At 37.2% G+C, this 18952-nt stretch overlaps 2 protein-coding genes across 6 annotated transcripts in view; both read right to left on the bottom strand.

Annotated features, from left to right (window-relative positions):
• Window positions 1-8139, bottom strand: part of cltcl1 (clathrin heavy chain like 1) — a 31557-nt gene extending 23418 nt beyond the window's left edge. For 3 of the 5 annotated variants that reach the window (XM_023958265.1, XM_023958266.1, XM_023958264.1), the window contains exon 1: window positions 7755-8139. In XM_023958265.1, the coding sequence (XP_023814033.1) occupies window positions 7755-7796 (42 nt within the window). In that variant the 5' untranslated portion in view covers window positions 7797-8139. The remainder of the gene's footprint in view (window positions 1-7754) is intronic. The other 2 variants (XM_023958268.1, XM_023958267.1) reach the window with 1 other exon arrangement.
• Window positions 8140-9645: 1506 nt separating this feature from the next.
• Window positions 9646-17859, bottom strand: LOC111947876 (B-cell linker protein-like). Its single transcript, XM_023958269.1, has 18 exons — window positions 17821-17859; window positions 17671-17732; window positions 15001-15026; window positions 14890-14924; window positions 14791-14813; window positions 14601-14697; window positions 14438-14511; window positions 14310-14352; window positions 14146-14229; window positions 13308-13336; window positions 12803-12839; window positions 12617-12689; window positions 12465-12498; window positions 12211-12370; window positions 12059-12093; window positions 11578-11646; window positions 10621-10779; window positions 9646-10522 (listed from the first exon to the last, which is right to left on the bottom strand). The coding sequence occupies exons 2-18, from the start codon at window positions 17677-17679 to the stop codon at window positions 10406-10408; spliced, it is 1104 nt and encodes a 367-aa protein (XP_023814037.1). The 5' UTR covers window positions 17680-17732; window positions 17821-17859; the 3' UTR covers window positions 9646-10405.
• Window positions 17860-18952: the final 1093 nt, after the last annotated feature.

The following is an 18952-nucleotide window of genomic DNA, read 5'->3' on the forward strand; positions in this document are numbered from 1 at the left end:
ATCATCTTGCTCTCTTATCCCCCCTCTCTAGCATCTTACTCTTTCCTTTTCTCTTCTCTTTTCCATCCGGACTAACAAAAAATGTATAAAACATAATATAAATAAAGTTTATCCTCAAATACAAAATGGGTTTATACAAATATATACCTCACGTGTTAGAAGATTCATAAACCTCTATTGTTACAGTGAAAATTGTCCAACACAAAAGACCTCCAGCTCTGATCTAGTTATTAATGAAAATAAAAAAAGCAAAATACTGTTGTTGTATTTTGACAGGTTTTTAATTCAAAAATGTTCTGTGCTCTATTATACAGTCAAGATGAGCTTTTTCAATCCTTCTCCTCAGGCAACCTTGCTTTAAATGTTTCACATCTCCCGACTACAATAAACCTGACTCAAATGCTGCATCATTATCAGGATTTTGCAGAGCTCAAGGAAGTGCTGACAAGCTGAATTAGGTGCAACAGTACAAGCAAAGTGATTTGAACATCCACAGCAAGGCAACCTAAGGACCGGCTTTTGGAGATGTTCATCTGAAGCCTTTCAGCACCAAACTGTTGTTAAGAACTTGTGGGAATAACAGGCCATATGCGGTTTCCTCACATTGTGGAGAAAAACAACAAAAATCTCCAACAGATTTCAACAACCACAACCGACCGACCGACAGCTAGGACATACAAACCATAATAAAATAACCCTGTAGGGGAGTGACAGAACAAACACGCTAGAAAGTGAGGAAAAACAGGAGATAAAACAGAAAAACAAGCTTTGACTGTATACAAGAACTGGATCGAGAAAATGACCAAGATTTTTTCTCTTTATTGCAAGTTATGCAAGTTTTATTCTGGCCAATCAGATGCCTTAATAAAAAGCATGTGCTCCCTACTGGCCCCCCATGTCCAACTTTCAAAACATTTGACATCTTCTCCTGAACCCACTTTCAAATGGTAGGGCTATGAACTTCCAACAAGCTTACTCCTAAGTGGTGGGGGCGGTTACTGCAGAAACGGCCACTCAGACTATTTTAGACCAATTACTGCTTACTGACAACGTCTAGATAGAACATGGCGGCAATCATATCGTGTAAAAATGGCGAATGAATTGACTTCATTTTGCTGGAGCCAGAGGTAAAGCATTTCCTAAGGGTGGTGTCACACTCACTTGGTCCAGTTCTCACACAGTCAATATTTTTTTAAAAAGTCAATGTCATGCTATCTTCAAACCGCCCTCAGCAATGCGTGTTCAAGTAACCACCTCCAAAGAAAAGTCTATGTAAACGTGTGTATATCTGCATTTCGGGTTTTCCTTTACAAAACCCTTGCGTTCACGCGTCGCAACACAATATTTTAAGTACGTTTTCGGGCTTTACATACTATACACGTGGCTATTGAATTTACATTGAAGGTTAAATCAGCTGAACTTTGACCAATCAGGGATTCTGATTTGGTAATAACATATGAGCAGCATCTTTTTTTCTTTATGGAAGTCCCAACCATTTGAAAAGTGATCTTGGAGGAGAAATTAGTAATTTAAGTTTGTTTGCTTTGACATTTTTCACCAAGCCACTTCCTACAGTGAGCACATGCCCAGTATCGGGTAGCGACAGTCCAGTCTGAACACTGTACGCTAAGAGTGTGTTCAAGAACCCGCGTTCAGTGCGTTCTTGGACGCGCATCATATGCCCGATGTGTACATGTATATAGCAGAGTTGTGTTTTTGATAAGGTCACCCGAGGCTCTCCTCCTAAATGTGTTAGGATTTGAGAATGTACTGTGACTGCAGGGAAGTGGCCCAGAGAAAACATCAGGGATACACTTGATTTTTCAAACGACATCTGGAAAAATCAGAGACTTCAAAGTAAAAAAATGCAGATAATGGGTCATTTTTCAAAAGTCATTGGAATTTTGTCCAGTACTCTTTTTATTTTCTATATTTTTACTTTTATCCTTATTGAATTTTCTTTAAAATTTTGTGAGAAATTAAAAATTCATCATGTCAAAACAAAAATGAATCATATCAGGATTGTAATGCTGATCATAACCACAACATAATCTACTGTTGGTGTCCAAAAAAAAGGCATCTGGGGAAAAGAGGAAGTTGGATGCCATATGTGTGCCAAACTTGCCAAAGTGATCTGTGGGTTTGGGGCTAGTAAAGATGGAGGAAATGATGAGAAGCAGAAGCTGAGCACAAGTGGAGCATCGCACTAAAACAGAAAGACAGAATGAGAGGATATATTCAGTGTGAACGAGGCTGAGTGAGTTATGCAGCTCTGAAAAGAAAGGAGGAAGACGAGTTGGACGTTTAGGAGTACTTCCAGGAACGCAAACCTTTGGCAATTTACTGTCCAAGATGGGGCATCTGACTCACCCGCTTCAATTTCAACAGACAAACATCAAACATTAACGACAACCTTCTGTCTCCACAGACCCATAAACCGCCTCACGCCATGCATCACACATGCCAGGATGTCAGCTCTCCCGTACAAGAATAATGATCAGGAAAATGATTGCACCAATAACGCAAGCAACGGAGCGTCACTGATCAAACAACACAAACACCATTCATGAGTCATATGGGATGAATCAGCAGCTGATGATAAAGAACAAATGAGTTTCTTTCTATCTATCATAAAAGGACAAATACAACTGACAGATATGAATAAAATATAAAATAAAAACATGTTTTAACCACCAGGCTGGTTGATGCTGCAGCTGACAAACAAACCAACCAGACTTTTTTCTATTATGTTTCACAAAAAAAAAGGTAGATAGGAAGACAGACTTGTATAATATTTTATAAGATGCATCTTTCTAGATCTAAACGCTGCTAATGTTTTACTGAAGTCAATGGATAAAAGTGGCACAGAAAGACCTCAATACGTTTATTTATCTCTTTGGTTTAAGATGCAAGTATGGAGTCCTATACTGTTCATAATTAAATAAATAAATATTTAATTAAATAAATAAATATGACCTCATGCAAATACACAATAAACCAATAAATCTCTCATAAATATATAAAAAGATCATGAAATTGTGAAAAATCTGCACACAGATTTTAAAGTAGCCATAATATTATTCAATATATTTCATTTTGCTTTAAAAACCTGTTCATTATTTTAAAACAACATTTTAAAATATTCATTTTTAATCATGTTGAATATTTTTTCAGTCTTTTTTCAGAAGCTCCGATTTCAAAATCAATATTTTCCAAAGTAGCTTTGTTTTTATTTCATGTTGCTGTTTTTCACAATGGCTTATTTATTTCATGAAGAGCTTTTTCAGGAGAATGAGTCTATCTGTCAATCAAACTGGACAAAGCGGAGACACTTTTGTGATTGGCTACTCCTTTACTCAGACATGAGCAGCAGCACCCTGACTACATAGATCAAAGATTCTTCAGCAAACGTGACGGCGCAATGCCCCTCGACACTAGGGGGAGTATGCACCTCAACACATCCACAGTGTTAATAGAAATTGGGCAGTTTTAGGTTCTAAATTTGCGGATAAAAGTGGCTTTGGGCGAGTGTGCATAATTCGGGTAATTTTGTGGTCTGTTCTGCAATTTTCATCTTCTCATTTACATCTAGTAGTGGCCTAAGTTAGGCTGAGTGGTTGTTGGAGTTCCACTAAGCTTCTGTGAACTAGAGTTCCATGAACGCAACATGCGTGTGGGAGGGGCTACCAGCTAATGTTTTTAGCCTGATAGCCACATGGAGCGGTTGCTTGTGCTTATCTCAGTAACAATGCATGGATGCACAATGCACATGGAGAGTGTTAAGATGTCAGAAACGTCATCGCAGGAAAGGTTCAATATTTTCCCCGAGAGGAAAAATAAAATCAGAGGACCTGATTATAATCATTGTCTCAATGAAAATAGAAAAATATCATAAGGTTCAGGAGGCACGAGCAGGCTTGTCCCGCTTTGCCGCGCAGCTGCCTGGTCTCTCGGTCCGCCAGCTCGCCTCCTGCGAGCCGACATTAGGCACGATGTGAGCTCTGAGTGAATGGCGTAAGAATGAGGAGTGTTTCAACCGGGGACTTCGAGACGTGGACGACCGGAGCTCCTCTGTGGTTTGGTCCACACAAATCCTCAAACTACAAAAACAGAGTCGTCCATGTTTGCATCTTTTGCTGCAGACAGATTTTTTGTCTCTATTTGATATCTAATGTCAGCAAAGCCGTGCAGATATCGCTGAAACATGTAATCTCCTCGATACCCGCTGAGCGGGTATCGAGGAATAAGAGTCGATTTCCATGGATGAGCCAATGAACGTTTAGATCCCGCCCACTTTCACTGATTGACAGATAGACCCTGAAAAAGCTCTTCATGAAATGAATACGCCATTGTGAAAAACAGCAACATGAAATAAAAACAAAGCTACTTTGGAAAATATTGATTTTGAAATACGAGCTTCTGAAAAAAGACAGAATTATAATAATATTCAACATGATTAAAAATGAATATTTTAAAATGTTGTTTTAAAATAATGAACAGGTTTTTAAAGCCAAATGAAATATATTGTATAATATAATGGCTCATTTAAAGTCTGTGTGCAGATTTTTCACAATTTCATGATCTTTTTATATATTTATGAGAGATTTATTAGTTTATTGTGTATTTGCATGAGTTCATATTTATTTATTTAATTAAATATTTATTTATTTAATTATGAACAGTATAGGACTCCATATGCAAGTACACATGCAATCTGTAGCTACAAACACCAGTATGATGATACACAACTGTGCTTTATGAAGGACAAAATGTCTAAAACATCTCGGTCAACAGAGGCTAAATAAATGGAAATTTGTGCTAAAATCCTGGATCAACTCAAGTTTACAACCAACATACAACCTGAAAAACAATACAAGAAATGAATTGTACTGATAGCATTCTGCAGTATCAAATAATTGTTTTCTTGAAATTGAGCCCCCATTCAAATTAAGTTTTCCTACTTTCTTTTGGGACGCATATTACCTTCAGCTTTAGGTGTACCGGTATATTTTTGTTCATCATTTATGTTCATCACCTCTTGAAAGGAGGCGTGAGGAAGGTGCGCTCCAGGGAAAATACCTGAGCACTTCAATGATCAGTTTTAACACAAAGACAACAACATAGTGGAACTAAAATATTTACCCCCACCTCTATTAAATATGCAACTTTGAGAAATAAAAAACAAACAAAAAAAACATGTCTGTTAAGTGAAAAAGACCTTTCTCCCGTTGAGGGATGACAATCCCAATTCCCGTTTTCTGTTTCAGCAGCTGAGTCTGCTTGATAAAGCCTGTGGATGCAGACTGGAGACGGTGACATTCCTGGTTTCTGCAATCAAGTCAACTCTGTCAGCTAAAAAGCCTCTGACAAAGCTTTCTGTACAAGACTTGCAAAAATGAGCAATAATTTAATAGTTTTTATCAATTTGGGTACAGTTCTATTGTGGGACCAAAGGTCAGTACTAGTGAGTTACAGTTACTCATTTACTTAAGTAAGTTTTGGCCAAATTTTACTCCTTAGAGTAGTTTTTCTGAATCATAATTTGTCCTTTTATTCCAGAAGATGATAGAAAAGTACTACTAACTAATGGACTGTAACTATCTAGTATTTTGTTTTAACTTCCATTCCATCTGTGGAGACAAATCAGTGTAATATTCTGTTCAAAAGTAATCACAGAGTAAAATAACTTAATTTTGAGCGTAAAACCATGCTGTGAAAACAGGTAACATCCTCCTCTTCCTCATTACAATCGGTTTGTAATGTTTGTAGAGCAGCAGTGAAATCTGATGAGCTTTTTATCCTTTAAAGTAAACCAAAAACATTTTTGTATATCTTAATAACCCTGAATATGTTTTAAATACTGGCCAATAGACTAAACAAGTTATTTTTGCTTCAGAATTTACAAATACTTTTTTAGACTATAAATCACGTAAGTTTACATTTTTACTCTGTACTTTAGTCACTTTTGTACTTTTTTACTCTTAATTAACTTCTATTTAAGTAATATCTGTTCTATTTTTACTGTAGTACATATCTGGAAATTACCCCCACCTCTGAGTTACCACAGTTTGTTTTAAGGGCTGTCAGGATCATCAGACATCTACCTTTAATAGAGAATCTCAACGGGTAGTAGGATTTTATCCTTTGTATCTTCCCAAATGCTTACATTAAATGTATTGTTCTATCCATTACAAGCTTAAGAGTTAGTGACTTATTTGGTTTCACAGAAAGATGCACACACAGTATACGGTGTGGTGCGCATTCAGTGAATTCATGGGTGGGTTTTGGTGACTGAGCACAGATGCTCATCTCGGACGCCGTCAGCCCCTGCTGGAGTCAACGTCCAATCTCAATCTGCTTAGCTTGACTGTCAATCAAAAACGTCCGTTAGTTTGAGGTGGGGGCACCGTTTCATCAGCTCAAACAGCCAAGGGGGGGCGGGTTGAGGAGCATCAGAGCTGGCATGTCTGTACCTGCTCAAGCTGCTGGAGTCAGCAGAAGAGGTCCGTTTCGACTCATAATTCTTCCGTTGATCTATTTTGTCATCATGATTAATGACTTTGTGTAGTAAATCACACCCAACCAGGATATTAGTTCATCCGCTTTGACCCATATTTGGAGTAAAAATAAAGTTTTCTACATTTGTTGTTCAGAATAATCTTGATTTATTAACCCTAAGGCACTAAAGAGGCGGCAGAAGGAAGAAACAGCACTTCTGAACCCAGACATCAAACATGGTGCTGTTAATGCTACGGCAAAAAAAAAAAAAAAAAGCTCTACAACTAGAGGCCTAAAGTCTTGGGTTCGCAAATTCCAAGCATTTTTCACTCGGCTGGAGCTACCTTTACTCACAACTGGGGTCAGAGCTGGGAAAGTCTGTGTTTTCTTAAGAGAAAGACTGGTGATGAAGAGCAGCATGGACTGAGGGACTAGATGATGTGAGGCTCTACAGCAGGGTCCTTCAGAGGGGACAAGAGGAGCCAGTTACAGGAGGATGCAAGGCTTGGCCTTTTTTCCTCCAGCAGTTATAGAAGATATTTGGCTGAGAAAGTGGGGCTACAGGCCAGAGGAAAGGAATAGTGAGAGGGGGGAGGTGGGGGACTGAGCTTTTTCCCTTTTACTAAAAGGCCATTTCACTGCCTGCTGTTACCATAACAACGGGCTACAGACCAGTGGAGGTGGAGGGGTGCGTCACAAACTTTCTCTATGGGCTGCAAGACTCCAAGCGCAAGGAGAAGATTCCAAAGCATGGAGAGAAAAAAATAGGAAAAATCCAGCTGCGGATGATGATTTATATGTAGATGTTTGTGTTTTCTTTTGTTCTGGCTGATTTAGAAGGAGAATTTTTTGGCACCGAATGATTGACTGAGGGCCCACTCTGTATTGATCCCAGCTATAGAAGTTCAATGGAAAACTGGTGCCTTATTATGAACATTGTAAGGCCCCAAAAGCTTCAGTTTGTCTGTTTGTGATGCCAGAGGCGCGGAGGGAAGCTGGAGGATGTCCACAGCACAGGCACGCGCCGGCCCGGTCCGAACCGGAACCGGCTACTACCACACTGTTCCATTTCTACAAGTCATCCTCAGCCCAGCGGGAGAAAAGCAGGCCTGTGGCTATATTCAGCACCACCCTCCAGCGCTATAGCAGATGCCATTTAAATGCGGCATGTGCCGTCTGTGCGCGGAACTACACGAACGCCGAGCGGCGCAGAGGAGGGAAGACGAACCCAAATGGATTTGAAGAAGCGAGCTTACCTGCAGATGTTCCTGGAACCGTATGGGGAGGATCTGAGCCATTGTTTTTGCGAGTCTGAAGAATCCACGGAGAAGGAGAGGGGACGGGGACAACAAGAAGAAAGAGGGGGGGGGGGGGTCTTCTAACTGTGCCCTAGACGCCCCAAAAGCCAAACTGGTGGAAAGTTATTAGTGAACCGGGAGGCTCGCGCTCTCAAATCCTGCGACTGCTTCTCTGGAGCCTCCCTACGCCAGCAGTCCATAAAACACTCCACACATCCGCCAAGAAAACTAGTCCTCACGAATGACAGCCGAACCAAACATGGTCATTCAGAACCCTTTTAAGCAAACGCATCTAACTTTTTAAAAAAATCAACATACATGCATTATAATTGATGACTACATACGAAGCTTGTGCTGTCGTTTTGTCCCTGCAGTGCTGCACAACACCCCTCTGATGTGTAGCCTTCCGCAACAACCCCCGCCCCCTTTCGATCCACCAACTTCGAACTCGGGGTTCATCACGCACGCGCTACCTTCTCACGCCTGAAACACTTTCCGAAAAGTGCACGTGCACTCAATGGATGACGCAGGGCCCCCGAGAATGCTGACGTTTCTACGCGTTTTCCCCTTGAAAGCTGCTAATTCGACATTTTTAACCCCGACTTTCATCACCGTTACATCGGCAAATGAAAAACCCAGAGGCAATGATAATCTGGATTCACTGCAGATGGCACTTTCTTTTGCTAAATATAGAATTATGAACATTTTAAATAAAGAATTTGAGGGAATCTCCAAAGAGACATTGTTTAATGGAACAAAATACTGGTTTTGTTTATTTGAATGTCTTGTCTGGAAGTAGATTCCCAAAATGTAAACAATTAAATGTTGTTGTTTTTTTACTTGTACTGTCTTTTATTGGTTCATTATTTTTATTTTTCGCCTTGCACACTGCTGATGTTGGACCACCCACAATTTAACTGCTACTGGCAACTACAATAAAGTCTATTTTATTCTATTCTGTTTAAAACTTACATAAATCTCATTCATTTGATAAGTTTTCTTAACTGCAAGCCATTTTTTTATTACATGTCTTACCACTTCTTTGTTGTCATATATTCCTGATCCCTCTTTGTAATCTTCTGGTGAAACACTTTCACCAGTTTTTGGTCCATCGGGTTTGTGTTCAGACTGTTATGATAATTGTGCTTTGTTTCTATCTTTTTTTCATTCCATTGCTTTGTTTCTCATGAGAAAAACTACAGTGGATACTTAACCAATAGCCTCTGGGGACTTTTTTGATTAGTTTTCAATTAAAACTACTGATTGTAAACAGAAGATGTGATTGGCAAAGTCACTTCTCTTCTCAGCACTGCATCTGGTCTTCACGTTATATAAATTAAATTAAAAAGCAACAAGCATACATTTATACCAAAAATAGATCAAATTGGAAACATTGGTTCAGTGGGTTAAAACATGCTGGAGGTGAAAGCTTGGTGGTTGAGACTGAGTTTTAGTCACTTATTGGAGAACATTTCTCAAATACATCTGTCATAAACTAAACTGCAGCAGGAAGTTACACACCCCTAAATGCTGAAAATTGCCACGTGCAAACCCCAAATGTTTTGTTATTTTGAACATGACTCCACAAAGATACAATTTAGTCTGTTTACTTACAAGATAAATGATAAACTGCTCAATATATTATGTTTAATCATTTTAGAGACAATATGTTACACAATTACAAATAATTTGTCCAATGCACTTCAAAAAAAGTGTTAACATTTTGATTTTTTTCAGTTGTGGCTTATGATCTTAATTAAAAATACACGAATCATGTGGATCCTCGCTAATTTTGACAACCTTTTGGCAGAAATGGAGGATTCCGGCTCTCAAAGGACAAAACCACACCTTGATCTCCAGTCAGTTCTTTATTCCAAGTCAAAACAGCTCTGCACATAGCAACTTTTAGAAAAAGTGTCCTTTTTTTAAATGCAGTCTGCTATCACACTAAAGTATCACACCAAAAGTAACGATTTTTACTCTCAAATAAAGTAAACTAAATAACAGCTAAAGAAATATGAATGTGATCCCCTTTTTTTAAAGAAAACAAACTTGGATGCTGTTGCATTGCAGTTTTAAATCTGAAATGCTTTGAGTCTTCTTGTATAAAAAGAGGCAAACATGTGAAACTTTTCCTGTTTTCCAGAGTCCCACTATTTTCAAAGTGCGAACAAATATTGCTAAAAGAAAAAGTAGTGATTCATCCAGATGTAACATGAAATAATATAATATAAGAGTAGAAAAAAAAGGTGGACTACCACCGTACTTCACTCTGATCAACTGTTTATGAGCCCTACAAGCATCAATATCAGGTTTGTGTTTGCAGAAGCAAATAAAAACGTTCAAGTTAACTAACAGGCTATCATTTCAGGCAAGAAATCAAAGCTTGCATTTTTTTAAAAATACGATAAATGAGAAAAATTATCAGAAAAACCTCATATGAAATTGTATCTTCATCCACATCAGGACCTTGCTGATTATTTTCAGCGTTACCTGAAGTTCTTTATTTTGCTGGTTTTGTGGAGAAGTGACTGAACTTCCCATTGCAAACTTTGTTTGAACTTTTGACCTTATGACCCTTGTCAACTCATCATAATGTAAATGCAGTCTTAAGGGCGTACAGGGTAAGTTAAATGTACTGAGTGCTTGGCCTGGCTCTTGCTGTCAATCAGGAGCAGTTGATTTTTCTGGTGGTGAGAAATAATCTCATCGAGACTGCTGAAAGTCTGAAGGAGGGATGGAAAAATGGTAAAAATTCATTGAAAACAAGTGGTAAACACAGTGAAATGAGAAGAGAGCAGATGTTTTTCTTCCTTGTCCTCACCTCTTCATTCTTTTTGCCCTCTTTTCCAAGGGCATAACCTTGCACGTCCTCCAGGAAACGGATGGGGACGTTGTAGACCTTCTGCTGGTACAGCACGACGAGGGTGTAGGGCTGACAGCTTCTTTGGTCCGAGCTGTGGCGAATGAGAAAGGCACCATCCTACAAGGCAAAGGGAGGAGAAGAAAACAAGAAAATCTTGGATTTAGATTCACTGAGATTGGGTTTTATTTACAGAAAATGTTGGATTATCTCAAACCTGATTTATAAAGCACTTTAACCCCTTCATGCCTGAATTTATTTCCAATTATTGAAAAAAATATATTCTTTAGTGTTCTTTCCATAAATCAAATCGAGTCCTGGATTAAATGTTATGTTGTAAAATAGTGACATAGGCATGAAGGGGTTGAACCAATATTAAAGGGAAGTTGATTGAAAGGGAAACACTTAAAAAGCCACTGGAAACAGATAAAAAAACAAGGTAGCTGCTAGAAAATAAGTGATTGGCTGTAAGATGTAAATTCAAAGAGTTTTCAGACAAAATGTGGCTAAATCAACATGTCAAATGCTGATGGCGAGATGTTTTGCCATTTTCATGAAAACATTTGCTCATTTTGATCTCACTGGCAGCAGCAAAGTAATGAAATGTAAGATGAAGAAGTCTATTAAACATCTGTGCCCACAGCTATGAACGTCTGTTGTATAGAATGTATTACAGGATTAAGAGAAAAAGTCAGAAACTAAAAGTTATTTTTCAAATCTACTGAAAAGCTCCAATCATAGGGGACTGTGACAGATTTCCTCTTCCAAAACCCGAATGAAATGTACACAACAGTGTAGTTTTACAAATAAAATAAACGGTTAGTGAGATTCGATGTAATATTTTTGTGTTGTTTTAATTTTTATTCACACTTTTACAATCTTTCAAGAAGGTTTTAGCTCGGTTTTAGCTCTGTTAACCTTGTTTACGCTCTCCAGCAAATCCTCGGCCGTCTTTCTTGAACAGTCTCCACCAAACCACTCTTTGACCTGAAAAGTAATGCAAATGAGTCAATTTTAGCTCCGTTTGTGGTTGTTCAAATATTATTGAAGATAAATAATAACTAAACTCAAAACAGTTCAGACAGAAGACGATAATCTTAAGTGACCAAATTTAAAAAAATCTGAGTCAATGCTTTTTCTGTCTTTAAAAAATGAGCAATCAAATCTCCAAAATGAAGATAACACTATATTAAAATCATGCATTGATGACGGTGTAGGAATTAATTCAGTAAGTCGCACTCAGAACACAAATTTTTACCCATTTAAATATTTTCATTGTTTTATAAAACTTATCTACAGGCACATGTTTATAGGGTTTAAAATTTCACACTTTATATATAATAAAATTAATTAAAATCACAGACATTTTTTAACAACTACTATCCTACTTATGACTTACCTCATACCTCAACGGTTTATTTGCTCTCATTCCACCTTAAAACAGAGAGAAAACGCCTCCTGAGCATGCATACATCCTGTGTCTTTACAGATTAATATTTAAAGTGCTGCACAGCTAGTGACAAGATGATCTCTGGCTTTAAAAGAAATTACCCTGAGGCTTTAGCAGAGAGATCACACCGGGAGTAAGAGTGGCAAATTCGGTGCGACATGTGGGATGCTTATACTTAGCAGGTTGGTTCATATTTTGTTTTAATACAGAAGATGGCTCCTGACCTGTTCTTCTGTCAATCACTGGAGGAAACATTGAACTCTGAAAGGGAAGTGGTGTGACATTTGTGTGTTATGACATTGTGTTTAGACCAAGGACCATTCATTTTTAAGCTGCCAAAGGAAAACAAACTTACAGATTTCCCTCCAGGAATCGGAGGCTTCACCCTGCTGAAAGTGAGAATGAAAAGCTTGATGCATGCTTCACAGCAGCAGTGTGATCATCAACGACAGGAGACATTAGTGCTTGCATTGCCGAATGAGGAACGTTGTGCTGAGATAAACTTACATCGGTATAGGAACTGAAGGTGTTAAGGGAGACGTGGGCTTTCTCATTGGTGCACGTGTAGCAGTAGGGCACACTAGGAAGAGAACGGGACACACAGTTGTGTGAAGTTTTTCTTAGTGATGCTGCTATGCAAATTCTACATGAGCGTTTTGTTTGTGCGTGCGAACAAATGCAAATCCAACGCACCTGCTTCTGGCTCCACATACAGGCCATCATTTTTTTCCTAAAACACAGGAAGAAACAGACACCAGGGAACAAGGATTGTTTTCATTGCATTTAGATGTTAAATATACTGTAAAAAAGTATCTTCCTCTTTCATTCTAGTCTCTTCAAAGATACCTAAAATAAAAGGCAAATTCTAACTGGTTTAGATGTCGGTTTTAACTCCTCTGGAGAACAAAGTCTTCTTATGAAGTTAACATCACAACTGCAACTAGAAGTCTGAGGAGGTTAAACTCTGTTAATCTGGCTTTAGAAAACAGTGAAGGATGAAACAAAGAATTGGGTCCTAATTAAGTCCAAACTTAATTAGAAGAAAGTAGAGAAAATTGTTATATTTTTAAGAGAGTCAAAGAATGACAAAGAGTCCTTTTTTTTTTGAGTGTTTCAATACGAATTTAATATTTGCAAACAAATCTAAGTCAACACAGATGGTTTCATGCAAAAGTTAAGAACGAGACATTTTACTCACCGGCTCTTCGTTTGGATCCTCATAAACATCTAAAGTATTGAAGTGAAAGAACAACTCAGTTGTTTCTACATTGTAGTTTTAACGTTTTCACCACAGAATTTTTTTGTCAAAGGAAACATTGTGAGTGTTGTTTTTTTCATTATAAGGCTGATTTTTTTCCTCTTTCTGCACTGCAAACTATTTGATCATGGCAAAGGTTTAAAATCTTGTTTTGAAGCATCTATTACCAGGTTTTAAGTTGTTTAGCTTCTTTTTGCACAACACCTTTCCAAGCTTTTCTCAAAATCAGCAAAGTAAAGAATCTTTTGTCTCAAAGCTAAGATCTAAAAAAAAAAATCATTATTAAAATGAGTCACATATCCTTTTACTCCACTATCTTGACAAAGAAAACTTGATTTAAGACTCAAAAACACTCACATTTCAGATTGGTGTTGTTTTCCTATATCAAGGTTCCCTCTTTCTGCACATTGTCTGAAAGGTTTTACAAAAAGTAAACTGATATCTGTACTTTAGCAAAGACTTCATGTCTAAAATTGCTCTGAATAGAAATGTTAGATATGCGTCTGAGAAATTGGAATGAAAAACAAATGTCTCTCATTTATCAAGTATTTAAAGAGCAGAATGGCCTGTCTGTGCTTTGCAAGTTTGTCAAAAAGATCTCTAAACTGAAGTTCAGGAACACTTCAGTAGGGGGCAGTCACTTCTCTGTTTCAGTTTGGTGTTGGATGTTGTATTTTTCTTTGTAATCCAGAGTATATGACAGATTAATTTATTCTTTTCTTTCATTGTGACCCTTTAGTGAGAGTATTTTCTATAACGGTTAAACTGATTACTGCACCTTCATCAATAGACTCAGAGGCTAGAGAAGGAAGCGGCATCATCTTCCTCCTCCCAGGCTTCTCATTTCTGTCTACTTGAGGTGCTGGAGAGCATAAAGCAGTCATGAGATATTCAAATATGACACCAAAACACCAAGAAGTAATGGTCAAAATAATGACTCACGTTTTTTCGTATCGCTGAATAAATCTTGACGTTGTTGTCGTTTCTAGATGGTAAAAGTCCAAAATTCATTGAAAGTGAAGGACGGATTGAACATAATCTGATGGTTATTGATTGACAGCTGGCGTTACCAGATTTTTAGATAGGTGGGGAAGTGGAGGGGCAGCCTCCCTCTTGGGAATTGCTGGGTTGGGTGGCCTGTCGTCTAGAAAAAAAAAATTAAAAGTGACGTTTGTGAGTTTTTTTTTTCCATTTGCATTACAAAAACGATAAAATCTTAGGTCAAAGTTGTACCCGAGTAAATGTTGTCCTGCGCTTGCGTCTGTGGGACGTCACGAGGCGAAAGCTCACAGGGAGGGATTTCATACGTATCCCCATACACATCATCTATCTGGTATTAAACAATGTCAATAAGTGACCAAATGCAAAATTTAGGGACAAAGCCTGCACAATTTTACATAGATAATGAAGACAAAAGACTTACAAGCTCACTCTGTGAGGTTTTGCCTGAAAAATACCATTTGAAAAATACATAAGTACCCACACAGTCTTCCATAATGTTCTGATGTGAAACTAGTATTACCTGGCTGTCTGGGAGGAGGTGAAGGTACAGGATTTCTGCAAGGAGGTGACATGAAGCTTAAATGTATTTCTGGTGAGACTTTAAGAATTTAATCAATCTAATAACACTCACGGGTTCTTCAGTTTTCCCAAAAAGGCCTGAAAGATGGGGGAAAAAGTGTTTAAAATCTAAGTAAATAACAGAGCGACAGACATGTAGGCTCAGATTTTCAGTTGTGGCAAAAGTGGCCTCTTACACTCCTCTCTGTAGTGGAGGGTGGCAAAAAACCAGACCACTAATGTTCAGCATATCTTTGCAACTATTGGGGGCATGTGTTAAAGTGTTGATCCAAATGTAAGTTTTAAATGTTATGTTTTCCCCCAAATCAGGTAGAAAAAACACTTTACCAGTGGAAAAAGACCCTAAAACATTAAGTATCCTAAGTATTTAACAAGCAAATACAGCTGTTGTTTATCTAATTTTGTTCAAAGTTAAGTGTAAATTAGTCAACGAAAAGGATTCTAACTATATTATTTTGTGACCTTTTTGATTTTGCAGGTAGTAGTGAAAAAATTGATGCAGTTTCCTAAAGTTATCAAATCCATTGATCTCTTGCTAATTTGACAGGGCTACTTCCTTTCTCTTTAAATGTCAAAGTTTCAACCCAACTATGTTTTCCTGCAAGATTGTGGCTCGGTTCTTAAGAAAACAGGTCTGTCAATTTATCAGAGATCATCAGAGATGGGGGGCAAACCGCCATGAGTGAGCTGGCGTCCAAAAAAAAAAAGCTGTAGCAACTTTAATGCTTGACCAGATACAGGAGGCAGGTTCTTTCCTTATAATGCTCAAAAGTAAACAAAATACTCCTTGTCCGACAAAGTTTTTTGCCATCATGCAAACTTGGGCAGGATGACGAAAGAGCACATTTCAGAACAAGTGTTTGTCAAGAATGTAAAGGCGTACCACAAAGAATAAATCGGTTCATCATTCTGAGAACCCTACTAAAAGACTTGTGGTTTTTGTAGAAAAATAGTGCACACGGCTCATTTACTGAATGTTTAGTAAATCCTGCATAAAAAAAGAAACAATTATCATGTGAATTTAAGGCATATTTGTTAACACAGTCCTGTCCAATGCATGACAACATAAGCAGTAATGTTTTTATAAATGTTTCAGAGCACATTCTTCTGTGAGGCTGCAGGATTGTGTAACATGAAACTTTGTGTTGAGTTAAATATGAAAAGTGCTATATAAATAAAAATTTGATTTGATTTGTTGAAATAATGAATGTAAAGTATGAAAATGTGTGCAGTGGCTTGTTTTTTCCATTCCAGCTGCAATACTTTAGATGAGCACATGTTTGATAATCAATATTTGTCAAACTTTTATTGCAAAATTCCCTTTAAGTTACTGTTAGGTTATATATTTGCCTTTAGAGGACAAAAGTATTAGGATTCGAGAAGCACCTGTTTCAGTTCTGTATTTAAAAGCTTTTTTTCAACAAAAACATCAAGCTAAAGTTAACTATAGGGTCTCTGCATTTGTTGCATCTTTTCTTAAGTTAAGTTAATTTTTTGGAAATTAGTTATGGTCTTGTCAGGACGGATGCAGTGCAGTGAAACGTTTATTGGTTCATTTATACTGCAAAAAATTGCCTAATTAGCGTGTACTTGGTAGGCTATTTTGGATAAACTGGATTTATTCAAAAATTAAATTAATCTGGTTAAATTAGAAGCAAGATCATCTGCAGTCAGCAGGTTGAGGTGAAACTTCAGGCTGAACTGAGAAGTGGCGTTTTTCCCATACTGCTCAGACACATTTTGAGGAAGTGTTGGAGTTGAGTCAATCATTACAGACAAATAGAAAGGTTCTCAGATAGTAGCTGTTCTCTCCTTGAAAAAAAACGTTAAAAAATCTATTTTTATTGTAGCAGAGCAAAGTTTTCGTGGCTCTTGGAGTGGGAATGAGGAAAAAGTGATCCACCTCATTTGTAAACGGATGAGACACCCATTATTCAAATGTGTCACTGATCCCACAATAGGTACAGTGTTCCTGTAGTATTTCACGTGCTTTTATTATGAAAGGTGGACAGCAGTATTAGTTAAATCAGTTTTAAATATTCTGTTCAGTTAGACAATTTTAATTATTCAAAATACAATTTTTGAGTACTTCCAAAGAAACCATTTACAAAAAGAGGATTTTTTTGAACAGTAAGAGAATAAATGTAAGAAACGTCAGCAAACTTAACCTTTAAAAGATATTTATATCTTATAAAGTAAACACTATACTATTCATAGTTACTATTCATGGTAAACACTATACTTTTGCATTGTTTTTGTCCAACTAGAAATAAACGGTGTACTTTTATTTCTTAATTCCTATGATTCCTCATTTAAAATCTATTTTCAGATATCCTCTAAAAAATGAAACCGCAAAAAAAAGAAGCAGCAGCTAAAAAAAAGTTTATTTTTAAGGTCAAATCTTTGCAAATTTCCTTATATAGCCCAAACCTTTCAAGGAGGCAAGTCTTTGAGAGACTCTTTTAATATACATAAACACGACTGCAAAGAGCAAAATAGAAAAAAGTGCTTTTAAATCATTTAAACAACAACTTTCATGACTTTGTTTGCTTTAAAACTTACACAGAACTTTCTGTTAAAGCCGTATTCAACGGTTCAAAATAGAAATAGTGACAGTACTGCAGCCCCCTTCAAGTTTCGACAACATTTGCTGACATCCCTCTCACTTTACCCAAGACTCCAGCAGAATTAATCCCAAAATATCTGAAAAAGACTACTTTACCATTGTCATGATTTGGGGTCCAGCCTGGGCGTTTAAGTTATGAGGAAGTCTCTGTTCGGCTCCTTAGATGCAAATAGTTGTGAAGATTAAACTGATGTGAAGCAGAGAGAACATGAAGCTGCTCTTATTGGACTTATTTGCATTTCCTACCTGAAACAGCAGACCGAAACCACACCTGCTTTGAGAGGACTGTCTTCCTCTAAATGAAACGCACATCAGAAATAACCCGCCTCCTAAGTTCCCCTCAACAGAAAAGAAAAAAAAAAGATATTTTTTTTCGATTCAGCAGAATCTAATAATAAACTGCTTCAAACTATTTTTACCATTTTTTTTATTCATGTAAGCAGCACAAAGTTCTTTACTCACAAGTGCAAAAAAATATACACACACAACGTGAAAACAGAAAATATAAGGAAACAAAAATGATCAAATTTGATTAATTAAAACAGCAGGAGGGCAAAGAAACATTGAGATAAAATACATAAAAAAGAAAAGAATTTAAAATTTAAACTAATTAAGATATTTATTGTAACTAAAGATAAACAGTAGGTTGATTTAATAGATAATGCATATCATAGACGATGGGTGAAGCTGAGACCATTAGGAGAAAAGAATCATAAAATTTATCCTGTGCTGAAAACCAAAGGTAATGTCAGCTCTCCTGCAGTTAAGAGGTGAGCAGCTGAGTTCTGCTTTGGACAAGGGTCTGCAACACTTAACACTTAAAGAGCCCTTTGGTCTAGTTACTCACTATGTGAAAGCCACAAAGTCCCACTTCCCTAATTAGACAAACTTTTATTTATGCTTCTGGCCACTAATTTGTTCATTTATAAAATGCAGCTTTTAAACATTAACAATGTAAACAGTTAAAGTTAAAGTATAAAAGGTTATATTTTTCTGTATATAAGTAATTTTAACTTCTTTTACTTTAACACCTGCACATGCAAGTTATTTTCATAATAAAATACACCCAAGTGTGTGAAATAAGTCAAAACATGGCCTTTTTCCATCATTGTGACTTTGGTGCACCAATTTTCTCCTTCCACTATTTCATCACAACATTGGTGTCAAATCCACGTTTGAAAAAAAAATCTGTAAATGACAAATGCAATTTTATAATTTAAGAACTTTGCCTCTTTACAGGAACTACACACTGTTGTGCAGCAGAAAGCACATAAAAATGTGTGCTTCTAAGGTCATTCTAATAAGAAACCACTGTGACAGTAGATTGAAGCGTTTGCCATCATTTATGCTCAGTTTTCTGACAAGTTAAAAATATAAA

The sequence above is a fragment of the Oryzias latipes genome, chromosome 9 (assembly GCF_002234675.1).
Source record: "Oryzias latipes chromosome 9, ASM223467v1".
NCBI lineage: Eukaryota > Metazoa > Chordata > Actinopteri > Beloniformes > Adrianichthyidae > Oryzias > Oryzias latipes.

Bases quoted from the DNA above. Each gene is read 5' to 3' on its own strand.
- LOC111947876 (XM_023958269.1), bottom strand. The intron at 14,353-14,437 runs GTAACGCCAGCT...TTTACCATCTAG, and splicing joins CCCACCTATCTAAAAATCTG to AAACGACAACAACGTCAAGA. The intron at 11,647-12,058 runs GTAAGTCATAAG...ATTACTTTTCAG, and splicing joins ATAAACCGTTGAGGTATGAG to GTCAAAGAGTGGTTTGGTGG.